This window comes from Meriones unguiculatus, chromosome 15, assembly GCF_030254825.1.
Source record: "Meriones unguiculatus strain TT.TT164.6M chromosome 15, Bangor_MerUng_6.1, whole genome shotgun sequence".
Classification (NCBI taxonomy): domain Eukaryota; kingdom Metazoa; phylum Chordata; class Mammalia; order Rodentia; family Muridae; genus Meriones; species Meriones unguiculatus.
Genome location: NC_083362.1, coordinates 3,174,374 through 3,193,464, shown reverse-complemented (window position 1 = coordinate 3,193,464; position 19,091 = coordinate 3,174,374). Strand labels below are relative to the sequence as shown.

General features: G+C 51.0%; 1 protein-coding gene across 2 annotated transcripts in view; it reads left to right on the top strand.

Annotated features, from left to right (window-relative positions):
• The first annotated feature begins 11,102 nt into the window (after positions 1-11,102).
• Positions 11,103-19,091, top strand: part of C15H7orf50 (chromosome 15 C7orf50 homolog) — a 96,121-nt gene continuing 88,132 nt past the window's right edge. Inside the window, exons 1-2 of one of the 2 annotated variants that reach the window (XM_060367984.1) lie at positions 11,103-11,225; positions 16,667-16,840. In XM_060367984.1, coding sequence (XP_060223967.1) covers positions 16,712-16,840 — 129 coding nt within the window. In that variant the 5' untranslated portion in view covers positions 11,103-11,225; positions 16,667-16,711. The remainder of the gene's footprint in view (positions 11,226-16,666; positions 16,841-19,091) is intronic. The other variant, XM_021640737.2, reaches the window with a different exon arrangement.

The following is a 19,091-nucleotide window of genomic DNA, read 5'->3' as shown; positions in this document are numbered from 1 at the left end:
TCTGCCTGTGATCAGAGGTGTATACTACCAGCCCCAGCTTAATTTTTTATGTAGGTGTTTTGTCTGTGTGTATGTGTGCCACGCACATGCCTGGTGTTTACAGAGGCTAATTCTTTTCAGAGTGTGTTTTGTGTGTGTAGTGCAAGTGTGTGCATATATGTGGAGCCTAAGGATGACCTTCAGGTTTTTGGTTGCTCTCCATCTTATAGAGCGAGGCAGAGCTTGTAGTCCATCAGGCCCAGCTAGCAACTAGCTCCAGGAATTCCTTCTCCTGCCTCCTACATGCTGGGATTATTGCAAAGCTGCTGTGCCCCTCTGGCGTGCGTGCGTGTGTGTGTGTGTGTGTGTGTAATTGTGGATTTGAACTCTGGTCCTCACACTTGCGTGACAAGCATTTTGCCTTCTGAGCAGTTCTCCCTCTAGTCTGGTAAGAAAGATTCTCTTCATCTAGTGGGGTGCTGTGGAGGCTTTGGGAGATCGCTGAGCGGAGAGGACATCCCTTCCTCTATCTCTGCTCCCCTCTCTATAACTGAGATCATAGGGAAGACTAGCAGTGAAGCCATGTCTTGCTGTCTTGGTCCCTGCCCAGCCACCTACCAGCCACTGTGAATAGGTTGTAAAATCCTCCTTTTTATTTTAAAGATTCTATTCATTTGTTTTACGTATGAGTGTTCTATCTGCATGTGTGCCTGCAGGCTAGAAGAGGCATCAGATTTCGGTGTGGATGGTTGTGAGCCACCATGTGGTTGCTGGGAATTGGGGACCTTTGGAAAAGCAGCCAGTGCTCTTAACCTCTGAGCTACCTCTCCAGCCCCATAAAGTCCTCTTTCTGTATGTGCTCCAGGTAGGCAGGGTCATGATGTGTGAACCAGGCTGGGATGTTGGCATCCCCTGTGTCACTCTAAGAGCTCCAGCGTGGCCAGGGGCATAGATGGGAAGTGGCACTGAGGCTGCATAGAAAGAAAGTCTGGTTGAAGACTCACTAGCTGAGAATTCTAGCACAGTTACGAATTGCTTTTCAGGCCTTCCTTTCCCCAGCTTGCCGCTGCTTCAGAGGACCAGAGTTCAGTCCCCAGCACCCATGTCTGGCAGCTCAGTTTGTTACTCTGGTGCCCTCTTCTTGTCTCCACTGGTACCTGCACCCACATGTGCACACACGCACACACACATACACGTAAATAAAAAATCTCTTTAAAAAGATTATTTTCCCAGTAAAGACACCCTAGAGCCACCCCATGACTTCAGTTGTAGGAAAGAGTAGAGATGGAAGGGGTGTCCCCTAAAAACCCATTAGTTAACACAATTCCAAAAGCTGCCAACATTCTGCATATAGTCCCCATGAAGACGCTTAACCACGGATCTCTAAGAACCCCCCTTGGCTCAGGTTCAGAGGACCCAGGTTCAAGTCTCAGCACCCACACGATGGCCCACAACTGTCTTTAACGCCAGTTCTCAAGGAGCCGATGCCAGACACACATAAACATAAATGTAAGTCCTTTAAAAACTAAGAACTTCACACCCACTGTCTCGGTGTGGCTTGTTTGATGACTTCCTCTTTGTTTTTTATTGTTTTGTGACAATGTGTCACTGTATCCTTCCGGACAGTGGCTTCTGAACTCAGAGATCTGCCTCGCCTCTTCCTCCCAAAGCCTGAGACTAAGGGTGTGAGCCGCCAAACCTGTCTGGTTTTTGTTTTGTTTTGTTTTTGAAACAATGTGTCAAGTGTCCATGCTTAGCCTCAAGGGTTATCTTGAACTAGTTATCCTCTTTCCTCCACTGTCCAGGCGCCAGGATTTACAGACGTTCGTTCCTATGCTCAGTTCCGGAAGTGCTGAGGATGGAACCCAGGGCTTCAGCCGCGCTCAGTGAGTGAGCTACGGCCCCTAGCCCGCTTTCCAGTTTTGATTAACTCCAACTCTGCTTCTCACCGGCTCGTCCTGAAATATTTTTCTGCATTGATGCCAAGGATCCTGTTTTACCTGAATCTAGGTCCCTAAAAGCTTTAAGGAAATTTGGGGCTGGAGAGATGGCTCAGCGCTTGCTGAGCACTGGCACCTCTCCCAGAGGGAGCAGGTTCCATTCCCAGCACCCACAAGGTGGCTGGCAACCGTCAGCAATTCTAGTTCTGGGGAATCTGGTGCCCTCTGCTGGTCCCTGCAGGCACTGCATGCCAAGGTGCAGAGACAGCCAGCAGACACAACACCCATATACTTAAAGTAAATCTTTATTTAAAAACAAACAGAAAAAAGGTTTACAGACATCCCTCAGGCTGCCACAAGTGACGGGCGGAGCCCCCATCCCTGTTGATGCTGACAGGACTGCACAGCTGCTGTGCAGCGGGCCCACTCAGCCGCTCACCAGAGCATCAAGGTGTGTCACTATCCACCGGCCAGCTGCAGCCCTGCCCCTCCAGGGTGTAAACCAGCCTTCAGTTAGGAGCTCATGCGCGCGCATGCCTGTGTGCTTCCCCTGTCCGTTTCTGCGCACCTAGTGTGTGCCTCGTGTCTTTGGCGGTCAGAAGAGGGTTCCTATCTCCTGGAACGTGGCAGTGCTTGAGCCGCCGTGTGCGTGCCGGGAAAGGAGCCCAGGTCCTCTGGAAGAGCAGCCGCTCTTGACCTGGGAGCTAGGTCTCCAACCCTGGAAGCTGTTTTATGGGTTTATGTGGTTGTTTTGTTCTGCTTTGCTTGGCTCTTGCAGAACCACAGTATGTAGCCCAGGCTAGCCTTGAGTTTGAAATCCTTCTGCCTCAGTCTCCTCAGTGCTAGAGTGCTGGGATGACCCCACACCTGTCGGCTTCTTTGTTTGTTTGTTTCTTTTTTTTTTTTTTTTGGAGGGGGGGGAGAGAGTTTGAGGCAGGGTTTCTCTGTGTGACCCTGGCTGTCCTAGACTAGATTTGTAGACCAGGCTGGCCTGGAACTCACAGAGATCTGCCTGCCCCTGCGAGTGCTGGGTGCTAGGACTGAGCGCCTCCACCGCCCCTTCGTGGAGACAGCTTGGGATGTGCGACTTCGGCTGGAAGGGCTGGGGGTCCCCCAGAGGCACCCTGCCTCCCCCGGGACAGACGCACTTTTAATCACTCTCACACCTTACGCTCAGAGGCCTGGCTTTGGGAGCGGCATCCTCCCTGCCTTGGCTGCCTCCTCCCTTCCTGAACTGACCTCCCTTGCCACATCCAACCCATCTTTGGGTGGGGTCCAGAGCCTGGCTGTCTTTCAGGCCAGAGCCTAGGGCAAGCTGCGCTGGCGCGGGAGCTGCAGTTTCCATCCTTTTCACAAGATGTCAGCAAAAGGCCTCTGTTGGGTGGAGGCTGGCAGGGCCTCAGGCTTTCCTCAGGGCAGGAAGAGCTAGGTGGTGCCCTGGGAGCCTGTATCTATCCAGCCCCCGCCTCGCCTCACTTCCGCAGCTGGGCACCAACAAGGGTCTCCCGATCCTCACGCCAAAGTGAGGTTGGGAAGAGGCTCTGTGGGTGAGTTCGCTGGGAAAGGACGATCCTTGACCTCATCTCTGGCTTACAAGTCTGTGTGTGGTGTGCGTATGTGTATGTGTGGCTACGTGTGTATGTGTGTTGTGGCGTGTATACGTGGGTGCCTGTGTAAGTGTGTGTAGTGTACATACGTGTATGTGTGGGCACGTGTATGTATTGATTTGTGTATGTGTGTAGTGTGCTTATGTGAATGTGTGGCTACATGTGTGAGTGTGTATGCGTGCGGTGTACATACGTGTATGTGTGGGCACATGTATGTCCTGACGTGTAGGCCTGAAGTTGATATCAGGCGTCTTCCTCCACTTTAGTCATTGAGGCAGCCTCTCTCAGTTGGACCCTGAGTTCACTCGCCAGGCTGCCGTCTCTGCCTCCCGCGCACTGCGGTTACAGGCATCCCCCACGCCTGACTTGTTCTCTTGGGTTCTGGGGGTCTGAACTCCCGTCTCCACACTTGGGCAGCAGGCTCTATACCCACTGAGCCAGCCCCAGCCCAGGCTTTCAAGGGTCTTGAGAGGCGTGTGAGGGAGAAGCTGACCTGGAGTGACTCGTTTCCCTGGTGCAGCGGCTAAAGCACATATTGCTTTTCCAGCAGGTCAGGTATGACTCCCAGCACCCACATCAGGCTATTCCCCATGAGCTCTAGGAACTCTCAGAGGACCCTCTGGCCTCTGTGGGCACCTACACTGACGTAACCACACACAGACACATAATTTAAAATCCCTCACAGGTGTGTGTTGTCTATTATTAATATTTATTATTGATTTATCTTTTAGCTAAGCATCGGTTATTCCTAAACCATCGGTATACCCAAATCACCACACAGAGACTAGGATTTATTTAATTAACCTAGAGCACAGTGCTGGGCAACAGTTACTCCATCCTAAACCTCCAAGCCTGCATAGCTTCCTCCCATTCAGATTTCACACATTATACTTGTTTTTAGTCATATCTTAGGTCTGGTTCATCTCTCCTCCTGGTTTCAAGTCCTCTCCTGCCAGTCTCTCCTTCCTGACTCCTATTCACTTCCTCCTCCTCCCCTCTGGACCGGGATGTCCACCCTGTTCTCTCCATTGCTCAGCATTGGCTGGTTGTTTTATTGACAATACAGAGAACAAATGGTGGCATGCTTACACAACCTTGAGACAGGTGATGCTTAGAATTAGCATCACAACACACTGTCCAGGTTGAAACCCGACAGTGGGGAAGAGAATCAGCATTTGAATGATCAGGGTAAATTGTGTACATTCCACAAGAACATTATTCCAACAGGTGTGCTCCATTTTTGTTTCTGTTTTCTTATGGTTTGGTTTGGTTTTTAGACAGGGTTTCTCTGTGTAGCCCTGGCTGTCCTGAAACTCTCTCTCTGTAGACCAGGCTGGCTTCCAATTAATAGAGATCCGCCTGCCTCTGCCTCGCTTCCCGAGAGCCGGATTAAAGGAGCACCACCACTGTCCAGTCATTTTGTTTTCTGTTTTGTTTTGTTTTTAAGTCAGTTTCACATGTAGTCAGGTTGACAACCAAGAAAGCAACCACACGAGTTGTCTCTGAGCCTCACACGGGTGCCAAGCCATAGGCACGTGTGCACTTGCACTCACAGTAAATGAGTGATTAAAAATAATTTACAGTCACTATCACCGAGGGACTTGAGCATGTTAGTTAAATGTTCAGAGAAGCTATTCACTGTCTCTGGCATCTGCCTAGAGACAGTGCACACAGCAAACAAACAAACAAATAGAGGAAACAAAGAAAGGAAAGGCACACAGGTTTTATTCAGTCTGAGTTTGGGCCAGAGCCTTAGACAGTGGCCTGAAGGATGTCGCGGCTGTCCGGCTGGACCAGCAGCGCCGTGTGCAGTCATCACACGGCTGAGGCCACAGGCGAAGCACATTTCCTGGTCTTTATTCAGTTAAGCTGCAAGCCCAGAGGCGGGTCATTAGTGGTTTTTATTTTTAGAGTTTTCAGAAGAGTAACGAGGTCAATTTAAATATGCATTTACTGGGCTGGCAAGATGGGTCCTTGGGTAAAGGCACTTGCCACCAAGCCTGATGATCTGAGTTTGAGCCCCGAGATTCACCTGGTGGAAGGAGAGAATCGAATCTTGCAGGTTGCCCTCTGACCTCCACACTGTGGCTCAAAAATGGAAGTGTTTAAAAATAATTTATTTAATTTTATTCTTTGTGCATTGGTATGAAGGTGTCAGAATCCATGGAATTGGAGACAGTTGTGACCTGCCATCTGGATGCTGGGAATTGAACTCAGGTCCAATTTGGAAGAGCAGACAGTGCTCCTAACCACTGAGCCATCTCTCCAGCCTCCCACTAATGGAAGTGTTAAAAGTAAAGAAGCAGTGTGGTCATGGTAAAGGAGCCAGAACGGTGTCGAGCTGTGACACTGCTTGGGTAGCAGAAAGAAGGATGACCGACCGACCGTGTGGGTTGGCTTTTGTGTTTTTGAGATAGGATCTAATTCCCTGGTCCAGGCCACACCTAGATTTTTCCATCCTCCTGCCCCAGGTTCCCAGTGTGGAATGATGGGCCGGAGTCACCACACCCAGCCTTAGATAGATAAAATCGACTGTAACAGCAAACCTGGGAGAGAGAGAAGAAAGAGGGGGACAGAGCGACAGAGAGAAGGGTGGTATTGGGCTGACACGAAGCTCAGGGCCTATGACCTGGGAGGAATAAGGAGACAACAGAGGGAGACAAGAGTTAGTCAAGATGACTGGGAGAGCGCCAGGTCCAGAGAGAGACTCTCTCAAAGAAAAAGCGAGAGCTAGTCATGGTGCTGCTTGCCTTTAACCAAGGAGGCAGAGCAGGAGGAGCAGGAGGATTTCTGTGAGTTTGAGGGTCATCTGGTCTGCATAGTTCCAGGCTAGCCAGAGCTCCACCTGAAAAAGAAACTTAAGGTAGGACTGAGGACGGTAACCTGACGTTGACCTCTGGCCTCAGCGCATGTGTGCGCACATATACACCAGCACACATGCGAACACAGATGCACGTGCTCATACACAGCGCACGCTCACACAGAGGAACACAGAGATGGATGGAGCCGGGAAAAGCGCCATTTCCTTGAGATCATAAATGTCTATTCCTTCCCCAAACAATTAGAGAAGGCGGTAATTTGGTAGGACAGAAAACAGCCCAGCCATCAAGAGCTTTTATTATCACGAACAGCATCCAGGAGACAGAATGGGAGAGAAAACACCATGTGTACAATCAATAAAGACAGAACACTTAGTGCTAAACCTAGTGAGCTCCAGAGAAGAGATGGGGTGAAACTGAGACACACGCACACATAATCCACGCTGAAGCCTGGGCTCAAAAGGCAGGGCGTGGCAGCATACCCCCATCCTCACAGCACCGGGGAGGCTGAGGCAGAAGGAGTGTGGGTTTGAGGCTAGCCTGGGATACTTAGCATGCGCACAGGGAAAGAAGCAGATGCAGATCGATGGAAAGCAGATTTGGATGATCCGACATCCTGACAGTGTCCGTTGCCTTCCCTGAATTAGTTTGCATGGCGGGGCTGATCCTGGTTAGAAACAAAGCAGCCAGCTTGCCTCCGGATGTAGGGAGGTCAGTGCTGTAGGTTCAGATTCGGAGCAACCCTGGGCCCGGAGCTGCTGCAGTTGATAAAGCCCCTGCTGGGTGCAGATGAGGGTGTGAGTTTGGAACTCCAGCATCCACATTTTTAAGCCAGGCGTGATGGTTCTCCTGTGTAATTTTTGCATTGGAGACACAGAGACAGGAGGATTGCTGGAGCTCTCTGGTGAGGCAGCCTTGATGAACCTGTAAGCTCTGGATCCAGTGAGAGACCCTGTCTCAAAGAGTAACACGGGCAAAGAATTAGAGGTAACTACCTGATGAAGACCTCTGGCCTCCATACATGTGTGTGCACACACATATGCACACATAACACACACACACAAAGAAAACCCCAGCCAGGTAGAGCAGAACAGGAAGTTCTGAATTCCCCAAGTGCATATGGAGACAGCAGTTGGGAAAGATCTGTAAAATGCTTCAGTCCCTGGATGAGCTGGGGATATAGCTTGCTAGATGCTCTGGTAGCATGCAAGGAGCCCTGAGTTCAATTCCCGGCATCATGTGAACTGAGTGTGATGATTCAGTGAAATCCCAGCACGGAGGAGGTGGAGACAGAAGGCTCAGGAGTTCAATGTCACCTGCCACTACACGGCCAGTCTGGACACGGCCTGCATGGCAGGAGCCCTGTCTCCAACACATACACATGAAAGTTGAGTTTTTACCCTATTGCTTCCCACAGCTTGGCGGAGGCTGCCTTTCAGGCAAAGCCAAGATCCTTGCCTTTGACCCAGAAAAGCATATCAGGAGTGAGTCAGTGTGAGTCGGGGTTCATTAAAAGACATTCTTGGGGCTGGATAGTTCAGCAGGTAAAGACGCTTGCTGCTGAAGCCTGCCGACCTGAGTTCAGACCCTGGGACCCTGTAAAGGTGGGAGGAGAGAACCTCCTCGAATCAATCCCGTGGCCTCCTCATGTGCACCCGGCACACATGCACCCACGTGCACACTTCATACACAGGCACACACAATAAAAAAAAAATTCTTTTAAAAAAATTTTTGTTTAGATTTATTTATCGGCCTGTGAATATTTTGCCTACATGTGTGCGTGTATCAGATCCCTAGAAGTGGAGTTACGAATGGTTGTGAGCCACCGTATGGGTGCTGGGAATCAAACTTCAGTCCTCTGTAAGAGCAACGAGTATCTTAACTGCTGGTCCATCTCTTTAGCTGCCCCCAGTGACAAAATGTTTTGGTTTTTTGTTTGCTTGTTTGAGACATGGCCTCTTTTTGTAGAGCCTGGAATTTGATATGTAGACCAGGCTGGCCTCTCGAACTCACAGAGATTCTCCTGCCTTTGTCTCCCATGTGTGGGGATTAAAGGCATGGGTCGCCATGCCTGGCTTCCGAAATGAGGCTCTTAACATGAATTTTGAGAAGAGGTACGCAGGGAGAAATGGAGGGCACAGAGCATGGGTGTGGGCTTCTCAAAGAACGACCTCTCCCTGTCCTTCAGGTAGTCAGACACAGTGTTCTGCTGGGTTTGAAGTTGTTACCTCCAAGAAAGAGGTTCTCAACCTCCCTAGCCTGGAGACCCTTACTTTGTTTTCTTTGTAACTGTAATGTTGCTACTGTTATGAGTAAATATGTGTGTTTTCCAATGGTCTCAAGTGACCCCAGTGAAAATGTCATGTGACCCAAAGGTCATGACCCACAGCTTGAGAAACACTGCTCTGAGGGTTGCTAAGGAACTGGGAAAAAAAAAAAAGTCCCCAGGATGGGTCCCGAGTGGCATCTGAGAGAATTATGGTTGACAAGCTAAAACTCTAGCCCTGAGGGATGCAGGACATTGGGGCATCTTCACTGTAAAGGCAGTTGGCCATCTTGTTTCAGATTCCCAGAAAATGAGGTCCGCTCATGGCCATACACATTCCAGCCCTACGCCTGGCTCGTGGTTATTTTCAGACAGCATATCTCTGTATAGATGGATTATTTGCTCTGTGTTGGCCACCTTCACAGCAAACGCCAGCCATGCTGCAGTTCTTCTTTCTCAGCGGGTGAGAGGCACCAGCAAACCTTGGGCAGGGGGGCACCTTTCTTTTCCCGTGCCCCTATAATCTCACCTCTCCTTCTACTGTGCCTAACAACGAATCGACTGTCTCCTCTCAGCTGGCTAGCAGTATCAGTAATAAATGCTGGAATGCATTTCTGGAACTGGCGTGGCTCCTAGGTGTGTTCTCCACAGCCCCTGCAGCCGTCGCTCAACCTCTGCTTCAGGCTGTCTCCCACACAGTTGCCTCTGTGGGATCCAACCCAAAGGCCCAGTGGCGGAATCTGGGCCCCCAAGCCTGTCAGAATCTCCTTCTGGTTCCCAGCTCTTTAGCAGTCTCTTCTCGAATCAACAAAAAGACAAAATGGCTTACACAGCAGGCCAAGTGCACAGAATTTAATCTTATTTTTCCCTCCTGTTCATCGCCCTCATCATACTCTACTGCTACTGCAGTGTGCTCCCACAGAACAGGACCCATCTCGCCCTCCCTCCTCCCTCCCTGGACCCTGAGCCTTCAGGATCCTTCCCTCCCCGGTACTGTGATTACAACATTGACAACAGGCCTGGCTTCCTCCCTCCCTCCCTCCCTCCCTCCCTCTCTTCCTTCCTTTTTTTTTTTTTTTTTCCTGAGACATCATGTATCCCTATGCTACCAGGCCCAGATAAAGTGTAAAAACTACTACTAATATTACTATTGTGTTGCTAAGGAGAGAATCCAGGGGACCGGCAAGGGCTTCAACTCTGATTACATCACCTTCTGATTTTTTTGAGGCTGGGTCTGACTATGTAGCCTTAGCTGGTCTGGAACTCTCTATGCAGACCAGGCTGGCTTCCTGCTCATAGAGATCCGCTTGCTTCTGCCTCCTGAGTTCTGGGATTAAAGGCTGTTGTGGGAGAAGACTACTCGGACACGGGTTTAAGTCAATAGAAGTGTTTACTAGCTGGCCAGCAGCCATGCTGGGTAATGAGATCCCAGCGCAGTACTGAGCCTTTCTCAGGGTGAGCTTTCAAGCACAGAAACCACGTTCTGAGTAAACACACTCCAGTTAACAAGAACAGTTAGCCAGAAGCGGAACTAAGCAAGGTTAGTCCATACTGAGACTTTCCCAGAGCTATGCGGACTTTGATAGATTAGATCTGAGTCTTAGTTTTGGCAGGTGCTGCTGTCTATGTGATGAGTTTTAGAGCCTGAATGGTACTCCCATCATGGAGTCAGTTGTGCTAAGGTCTAGGGGCCTACTGTTACAAGGCCAGTGACAGCTACCCCCAGCCCTTTAGATTAGATCTTAATCACCTCTGTGTGTGCATAATACAAATATATGTATGTATATAGAATGCACAACACTGTTTTCAGCTGGCACACTGACTATTCTAAGGATCCCATGCTTTTGTTTTCATTCTTAAACCTCTGTTCTTTCCCAAACCCTTGATCTTTAAAAAGCTTTTACTTTGTGTGTGTGTGTGTGTGTGTGTGTGTGTTTGGAGGTCAGGAGACAACTGGTGGGAGTTGGTTTTGCTTCCCATATGTGAATCCTGGGCATCAAACTAAGGTTAGCAAGCTTTACAACAAGCAGTTTTACCCCCTGAGCCACCTCACTGGTCCTATTTTGGCTTTTGGAGACAAGATATCACATGTCCCAGGTTGGGACATAATTCTTTATGCGGCTCCTTCCTCCATCCCTTCCGTCCTGGGATTATAGGCATGTTCCCCAACAACAGGGTCGCATACACTTTAGTCTGGCTTCGAACTCCCAACGTAGCTGAGGATAGTCTTGAACTCCGAACCCTCCTGCCTTGGCCTCCCTAGTGCTGGGACGACAGGCGTGCACCTCCAAGCACGACCGCCCTCAGATTCACAGGCTTTAACACGCTGGAATTCTAAGAGCGGACGTCCCCCGCCCCGCCCAGCATCAGCAGCCGCACGTGTCCAAGCCACCGGGAGTTGCCCCAGCAACAGTCGGTACCTTCAGCGCCGAGAGATGACGCCATATCCTGCGCCAGGCCTGGCTTCCGCCCATGCGGTGGCTATTGGCTGGCTGGAAGACGGACGTGGGCTCTGTCCAATGGACAGCTCCGCTCTTCGAGGGCGGGACGGCGCGGAACCTGCCTAGCTGGTGCTGGAGGCGCGTGGCACAGGTGTACGAGAGTGGGCCTGCAGGTGCGTGGTCGGCGGGTGCGGGGGGGTTGCAGCCGCCGGGGAGACGGCGTCCTGGGGCTGGCTGTGCGTGTCTGCCTGGCCCTGTACGAGGATCTCCTTAGATCCAGTCAGCCACCCACCTACCCATTTACCCCTATGGATACATGCATCCGCCAATCCATTCGCCCACCCCTCCACTCACTTAAACGTTCACTCCTCATCCACCCACCTGTCCATTCATCCACCCATCCATCCATCACCCACCTATCCATCCACCCATCCATCCATCCATCCATCCATCCATCCATCCATCCATCCATCCATCCACACACCCATCCACCCATCCACATCCTTCATCTACCCAGCCACCCACCCATCCATCCACCCATCCATCCACCCAGCCACCCACCCACCCATCCATCCATCACCCACCTATCCATTCATCCATCCATCCATCCATCCATTCATCCATCCATCCATCCATCCATCCATTCATCCATCCATCCATCCATCCATCCACCCAGCCACCCACCCACCCACCCACCCACCCACATCTTTCATCCACCCACTTAAACCTTCACTCCTTATCCATCCATCCACACACCCATCCACCCATCCATCCATCCATCCATCCACACACCCATCCATCCACCCATCCACACACTCATCCATCCACCCATCCACACACCCATCCACCCATCCATCCATCCACACATCCACCCATCCATCCACATCCTTCATCCACCCAACCACCTCCCCATCCATCCACATCCTTCATCCACCCAGCCACCTCCCCATCTATCCACATCCTTCATCCACCCAGCCACCTCCCCATCTATCCACATCCTTCATCCACCCAGCCACCTCCCCATCCATCCACATCCTTCATCCACCCAGCCACCTCCCCATCTATCCACATCCTTCATCCACCCAGCCACCTCCCCATCCATCCACATCCTTCATCCACCCAGCCACCTCCCCATCCATCCACATCCTTCATCCACCCAGCCACCTCCCCATCTATCCATGCAGCCAACAGTCCTTCTATCCATTCTTACAAGTGCGGCGGTACACGGCTGTAATCTCAGCATCCTGGAGGCTGAGGCAGGAGAATTGCTGGCAGCTCCAGTCCAGCCTTGTCCACCGAGTGAGACACTGTTTCAAAAAAGCGAAAAGATTCTTTGGTTTCCTTTTATGTATCGGTGTCACTCAAGGCTCTGGACGTTGACAGGTCAGAACGGGAATCTCGGATCTAGGGAGCTTCCCTGACCTTGTGGAGGCTTGGTCTTTCTGGTTTCTGCGGCTGCACTGCATCCCCCAGGCTTACTCTTCTGTCTCCGAGGTGAGGTCAGAGATGCACACCGCCGCAGCCAGTTTCTTATGTAAGTCCTAGGGATCGAACTCAGGTCGTCAAGATGTGTGGCAAGCTTTTACCCGCTGAGAAGTCCTGCCCTGTCTTCTTCATATTTTAGGGGCTGCATGAAGCAGCCAGTGTCTTTGGTTTTCATTTCCCAGATGGCTAGTGAAGGTGGGCATCTTTCATGTTCTTCCGTGTCTGTTCAAGATCTTTGCCCATTCTCAGACTCGCAGTGTGTGTGTGCCAGAGGTCAATCTTAGGTGCTCACCAGAGGCCATCCACCTTTTATTTCTGTGACCAGGTCTCTCACTGGCCTGGAACTCACCTTAGGCTAGGCTGGCATGGAACTCAGGTTGTCGGGCTCAGTGCCAAGTGCCTTCACCTGCTGAGCCATATTGCTGCCCCACCCCCACTCCCCAATGTTAATTACCAGAGTTCTCACCTGGGGTGGTGGCAGTGCACCCCTTTAATCCCAGTGCTTTGGAGGCAGAGGCAAACGGATCCCTTCGAGTTCGAGGCCAGCCTGGTCTACAGAGGGAGTTCCAGGACAGCCAGGGTTACCGAGAAATCATGTCTCGAAACCAAAAAGTTCTTCTCAGGCACTACGTGCAAATTTCTTGTTATTCGTGTGATTGGTAGACACGCCCCCCATGCTCTGAGCTGTCTTTCTTGCCAGCACTGGTTGCTTGTTAGACGCTTTTAAATTTGTTTTATTATTGTAATTTTCTAAAAAATTGCTTATTTGTGTGTGTGTGAGTGTGTGTGTGTGTGTGTGTGTGTGTGTGTAGCTGAGTGTAGGTATGTGTACCTTGTGTGTAGGGTCCCATAAAGGTCAGAAGATGCATCAGACCTCTCCTACAGCTGGAGTTCTAGTGGGTAAGAGCGCTTGCTGTACAAGTTGGAGACCTGAGTTCGATTCCCGGGACCTACATAAGAAGCTGGATACAGTGGTGTGCATCAGGGGGAGGTGGTGATAGAAGAGCTCCAGGCAGTTGTGAGCCACCATGTGGGTGCTGGGAACCGAACCCAGGTCCTCTGCACGAGTAGTAAGTGCTCTTCACCTCTGAGCCACCCCTCCAGCCCCTGTATACTCAATTTTTAGTTGTGTGTGTCCAGAGGTGTTATAGTTGGTTGTGAGCTGCCTGACACAGGGGCTGGGAACTGAACTTGGGTCTTCTCTAAGAGGTCTTAACCACTGAACCTCTCTCCAGCCCAAGGCAGAAGTTTTCAGTTGTGCTGTAGTCCAGGTTAGTCTTTCGTAGACTGTCTAGTTATTGGTATTTTATCTGAGAGTGTTCTCCAGGGCCATGGGGTTCATCTCGGGAAATCTTAAGAATTTTAGGCTTGGCCCGTTAAATGCAGCTTTCCTCGCCTTCAATTCCAGCTCTCAGGAGGCAGAAGCAGGCAGATCTCTGTGAGTTCAAGGTCAGCCTGGTCTACACTGTGAGACCCCCGTCTTGTGTATTTAGGCTTTGGCTCTTTTACATGCGGGGCGTGGTCTGTCCTGGCGTGGCTCCCCCTGGCTCTCCAGCTGTCCTCTGCTCCTGGTGAATAGCTCGCTCTTTGAGTTGTCTTGGCACTCTCGCTGGAAGTCACTTGACCACGAGCAAGAGCAGGTATTTCTAGAACACTCAGTTGTGAGCTGCCGTACCGTAGAACCCCGTACCGTAGGGTAGAACCATCTCTTTCCTTCTTTTCGCAAATAGACTTCGTGATTGCCTCTTTAATGCGGACTTCCAGGGTGAGCTCAGGCCTCCTTCGCGCCTAAGCAGTGTGCAAATATTTGCTGAACTTTTCTTATTTCTCTAACGAGGTAATTGGCTGGCGTCACCACCCTATTTTCAGTGCCCCTGTGTCAACATTCTGTCCTTCTTTTAAGATTTCTTATTATACCGCTAATTGAAATTTGTAGCCTCTGGCTTCAAATATTCTTTTTCTTTTTTTCTTTTCAAACAAGGAGGCTTAATTAAAAATATATAGCGAGAGCTTGGAGTTTTCTGATTCTAGAGTAGTAACATTCTTTCCGTGTGCTGTCATCGGCCCCAAGCGGGCCAGGGATGCCCCGATGCCCGGCAGCCTGGGCTGCAGGTCTGCTGGACATGCTCGAGGCTCTGCCCCACAAACAAGGGTTACATGGCTGCCCATCTGTTCTCTGGGTGTGCCCCGGCTTCTAGATCTCTCCCATGCTCCCCACTGTGCTGCTCCTTCCTCTCTTTTTCGATTTTTTTTTTCTCTTCCTTTTCTCTTTTCCTGTTTTCACATCTGGGACCTTTCTACCACTCAGTAGATCTCCAGCCCTATAATCATTATTTTTTTTTTGAGGGGGTGGTTGGTTTTTGGTTTTTGAGACAGGGTTTCTCTGTGTAGCCCTAGGTGTCCTGGGCTCACTCTGTAGACCAGGCTGGCCTTCAACTCACAGAGATCCACCTGCCTCTGTTTACCGAGTGCTGGGTCATTGTTTTGTTTTGTTTTAAGTTTTTACTTGTCCATTCTGAGCTGATCTTGAACATCTTATGGTCCTTCTACTCCTGAGCCCCAAGTACTGGGGTTACAGATATGTGCCACCGTGGCCAGAGAGGCAGGCTCTTGGCTGTATAGTTTAGGCCAGCCATGGACTAGTGACAATCCTGCCTCAGCCTCCCAGGTGCTGGGATCACAGGCTACCATCCCTGCCCTACAGGTTGGTTTTACATTCATGGCTTCTGGGGTTCCCTGCTGTGTGAGGAGGCAGACTTTGTGATTTGGTTTGTCTCCGTGTCTCAAGTCTAGCTCCATTCAGGTTTTAGGAACGGCCCTGGGCTCTGCACCCCCTCTGTAGACCAGGCTAGCGCAGAGAGGAACATCTCAGGCCCTTCAGGATCTTTCAGCCTCTGTACCCATGGATGGGGCATAATACTGGTCACAGCTTGCAAAGGGTTGTGACTTAGCCTAGATTTGGTGAAGATGAAACTGCCTTCTAATATGCACTGATTAAGGAATAGGCAGATTACCTTCGCAAGCTGGTGATAGTCAGTAAAGATGGTGTTGCTCCTAATCTTCTCTTCACTTTCTTTTCTCTCCCTCTCCCTCTCTCTCTCTCTCTCTTTGAAAGAGTCTGTCTACATTCCTGGCTGTCCTGGAACTCCCTATGTAGACCAGGCTAACCTGGAACCCCCAGAGATCCACCTGCCTCTGCCTCCCAAGTGCAGGGATTAGAAGAGTGTGCCACTGTGCCTGGATTTTGCTCCTAAACTTTTGATCCATGGTTGCTTTAGAGTTGGAAACACAGCCTCAGGCATCTCGACCCAGGCCTGCCGTCCAGGTGGAGGCTGCAGGCTCACAAGTTCAATAACCGCCTAGGCTGCATAGTGAGCTGAAGAGGTCAGCCTGAACCAGTTAGCAAAACCCTGTCCCAAAATCAAAGGGAAGGAAAACTTAGGCGTTCATGTTAAAGGGGAACTCCTGGAAGACAGTGGCCATTGCTGACCCACAGTGCCGTGTGCTTTGATCTTAACTTTAATGTTTGATATTTTGTATGTACGTGTGTTCATGCATGTGCACACATATGTGCACACATGTTGTATGTTCATGTGTGTACGCACACCTGAGTGCATGTATGTGCAGGTGGAAGGACCATCAGGTATCTTTATTGATCTCCATCTTTTTTTTTTTTTTAATTTTTAAATTTTGTTTTGTTTTGTTTTGTTTTGAGACAGGTTTCTTTGTGTAGGCCAGGCTGACTGGAACTCACTCTGTAGACCAGGCTGGCCTCGAACTCACAGAGATCCCCCTGCCTCTGCCTCCCGAGTGCTGGGATTTGAGATGTAGTCTCTCACTAAGCCTGGAGCTCACCAGCTCTGCTAGGCTAGACAGTGTGCTTGGGGGATGCTTGTGTCTCCACCTCACCTTCCCTGGCTTTTGCGCTGCCACACCTGATTCTTTTTTTTTTTTTTTAACTCATGGGTTCCAGCACTCAAAGTTAAGCCCTCCTGGTTGCAAAGGAAACACTTTGTCATCAGCCATTGCTCTGGTTGGCTTCTTTAATTTAAAGAATTAAATTGTTGTTGTTGTACTGAGAAAGCGTCCTCTCCACCCTGTGTGACAATACAGCACTCTGTTACACCAGGCTCTTCCTTCCTGCCATTGGTTGGCCTGTGCTGTCTCTTCCAGGATGGTAAAACACAAGAGGAAAGGTCCTGAAGACTCAGGGAAGAAGAGTAAAAAGCAGAAGGCAACTCCGGCAGAAGAGACGCCGAGTGCACCTGAAGCCAAGCCCTGCAAAGAGGCAGCCGGCCCCGAGGTAAGCAGCCACACGGGTCTGCTCGCCGCTTCCTGACGCAGCTATGAGACATGGCTGCTGTGCGGGCACCCACGTTTCCTGTGGACTGGCCAGGAGGAGGTCTGGGCGCTCGGGCCTCCTGCCTGTACTCCCGGGAAGTTTTCTGATTTGGTGTGTGCCTAGGGTCTAAAAATTCAAGAGCAGGGACTAGAGCGCTTGCCTAGCATGTGGGAGGCCCTGCACCAGAAAACAAGCAGAATCCTCCGTGTTTGTGAGAAAAGCCTTACTCGCGTTTACTTACTCGTGTGTGTATCCTCACACCCCTGGTGCCTGTCTGGGGGTCAGTAGATGCCAGAGTCCAGTCTCTTCTTCCGTAATGACATTCCAGGGATCAAACTCAGGTTGTCAGTCGGGCTTGGCGGCAATCATCTTTACCCAGTGAGCCATCCTACTGGCCCAAATGACTGACTGTGGCACCCACTGAGAGAGGGTGCGGGCACTGCCCAATGTTACGTAGGTTTGTTTTTCACCATATGACCTGTATTTGCCGTGCGTCTGCAGATAACATTTAAGTGTAAAGATTTTGGCTTGTTTTTCACATTTGTTTATGTTTGCCTGCATGTGCCTTCATGGTGTGTGTGTTTAGGTCAGAGGCTAACTCAGTGCTCTCCCACCGTTGCTGGCTGCAAGCGCTGCTAGGCTGTATTGCCGGCCATAGATGTGTTTCACTTTCAACATTTAACGTCTTTTCGTTACCTTGGAACTTCTAGGCATTAAACTCTTTCATTGACAGTGAGCCTTTGTGCGCGCGCGCACGCGCGCGCGCGCGCGTGTGTGTGTGTGTGTGTGTGTGTGTGTGTGTGTGCGTGCACGCGTGCTTCAGGCCCTCTAGACACCATCAGATACTAATTTCCCAGATTTGTCAGTTAACATGAAATAAACCCTGGTCAGATCCAGATTCCAGGGCTGGGCTTTGTGGGACTTGTAGTTCTCTCGTTACATAGCTCAGACAGGCCTCAAATATGCAAACCCACTGCCTCTGAAGTGTGTGATTTTATACCCAGCCTTTCTATCCCACCACACTGGGGCTGGAACCCAGGGCCTGGCCCATGCTAAGTGGGAGCTCAGCTACATGCCTGGTCTCAGCCTCCCCACTTGCAGAAAACAATGTTTTCGCGAGAGCTGCCCCTGCCGTGGGCTTCAGGAAGTGCTCCAGGCACGTCCTCAGGTCCTCCTTGTGTTGCATCTTGGTCTGATTCAGAGCCTGGAGTTTCCAGGAGAGCCGCAGGCTGTGTTTGCTTTCGTGGCTTTAGGAGCTCTGGCTGTTCCACGGGTCTCTGGGGGAGGCCCGAGCGCACTGGTCTTCTGGGGCAGTGGCTTCCTGGCAGCCTGGGCAGCAGGGGACTGGCAGCAGGGGTCGGCAGCCACACTCCTGCTAAAAGGAAGCAGGAGAGACGGCCAGGGTGCGGTCCTCGGTTGGGGGCAGCCCCTCTCTGTGCCGCTGTGATGTAGGGCTGTAGCTGGGTACTCAGGTCCTTAGAGCTTTTCTCGTGTTTCTGGAGGCCAGTCTTGCATGCAGAATGAGGCCTTTTCCTGCTTAAGAATGCTGATCTCTGTGGACGAAAACATTTCTTCCTTCAGCTCTCATGGGAAATTGTCAGAAGGATGCGTCAGGCATATTTTTTAGAGGAAAAGTAGAGAGAGCTGAACCTAAGTGTTCAAGAAGGATGGGTCTCAAGGCCCGCAGCCCTGCAGTCCAGTCACCCAGGAACTCATGGAAAAGTACTCTGTTGCTCTGGTCCTTTCCCCCTGTGGCTCCAGATGAACCTCTGGACTCTGCAGCAGGGAAGGAAGAAGCCTCTGTCCTTACTTGGGCCACTCCATTGTCCTCCTAGAACTGTCCACGTGGGGAGCTCCCAGGCCCTGTGCAGCCACTTCCCACAGTTCAGCGCTCTGTGCCTGCGCCAAGACCGCCCAAGTGTCCCCAAGTGCTGGGAACTTCATTGCCCCTTGGGGAGTGGTTTCCATGGAGCTCAAGTTCCACTTGGGGCTCTGGGCCCTGTAAAGCTGCTGCATGCTTGGGCCATGGCCCTCTGGGTCCTGGTGCCGAGGCCTGGAGGGCGTGGGCACCTTGCTCCAGCCCGTGCTTGCGCCAGCCCTAACCCTGAACCCTGGAGAAGTGAGTGGTTTGTGGTTCCCCTGACAAGGAGAGAGTTCAGACACCCACCTGGCATCTTGGTTCCTGATTTCTGGCTGCTGGTCTGAGAAGGCT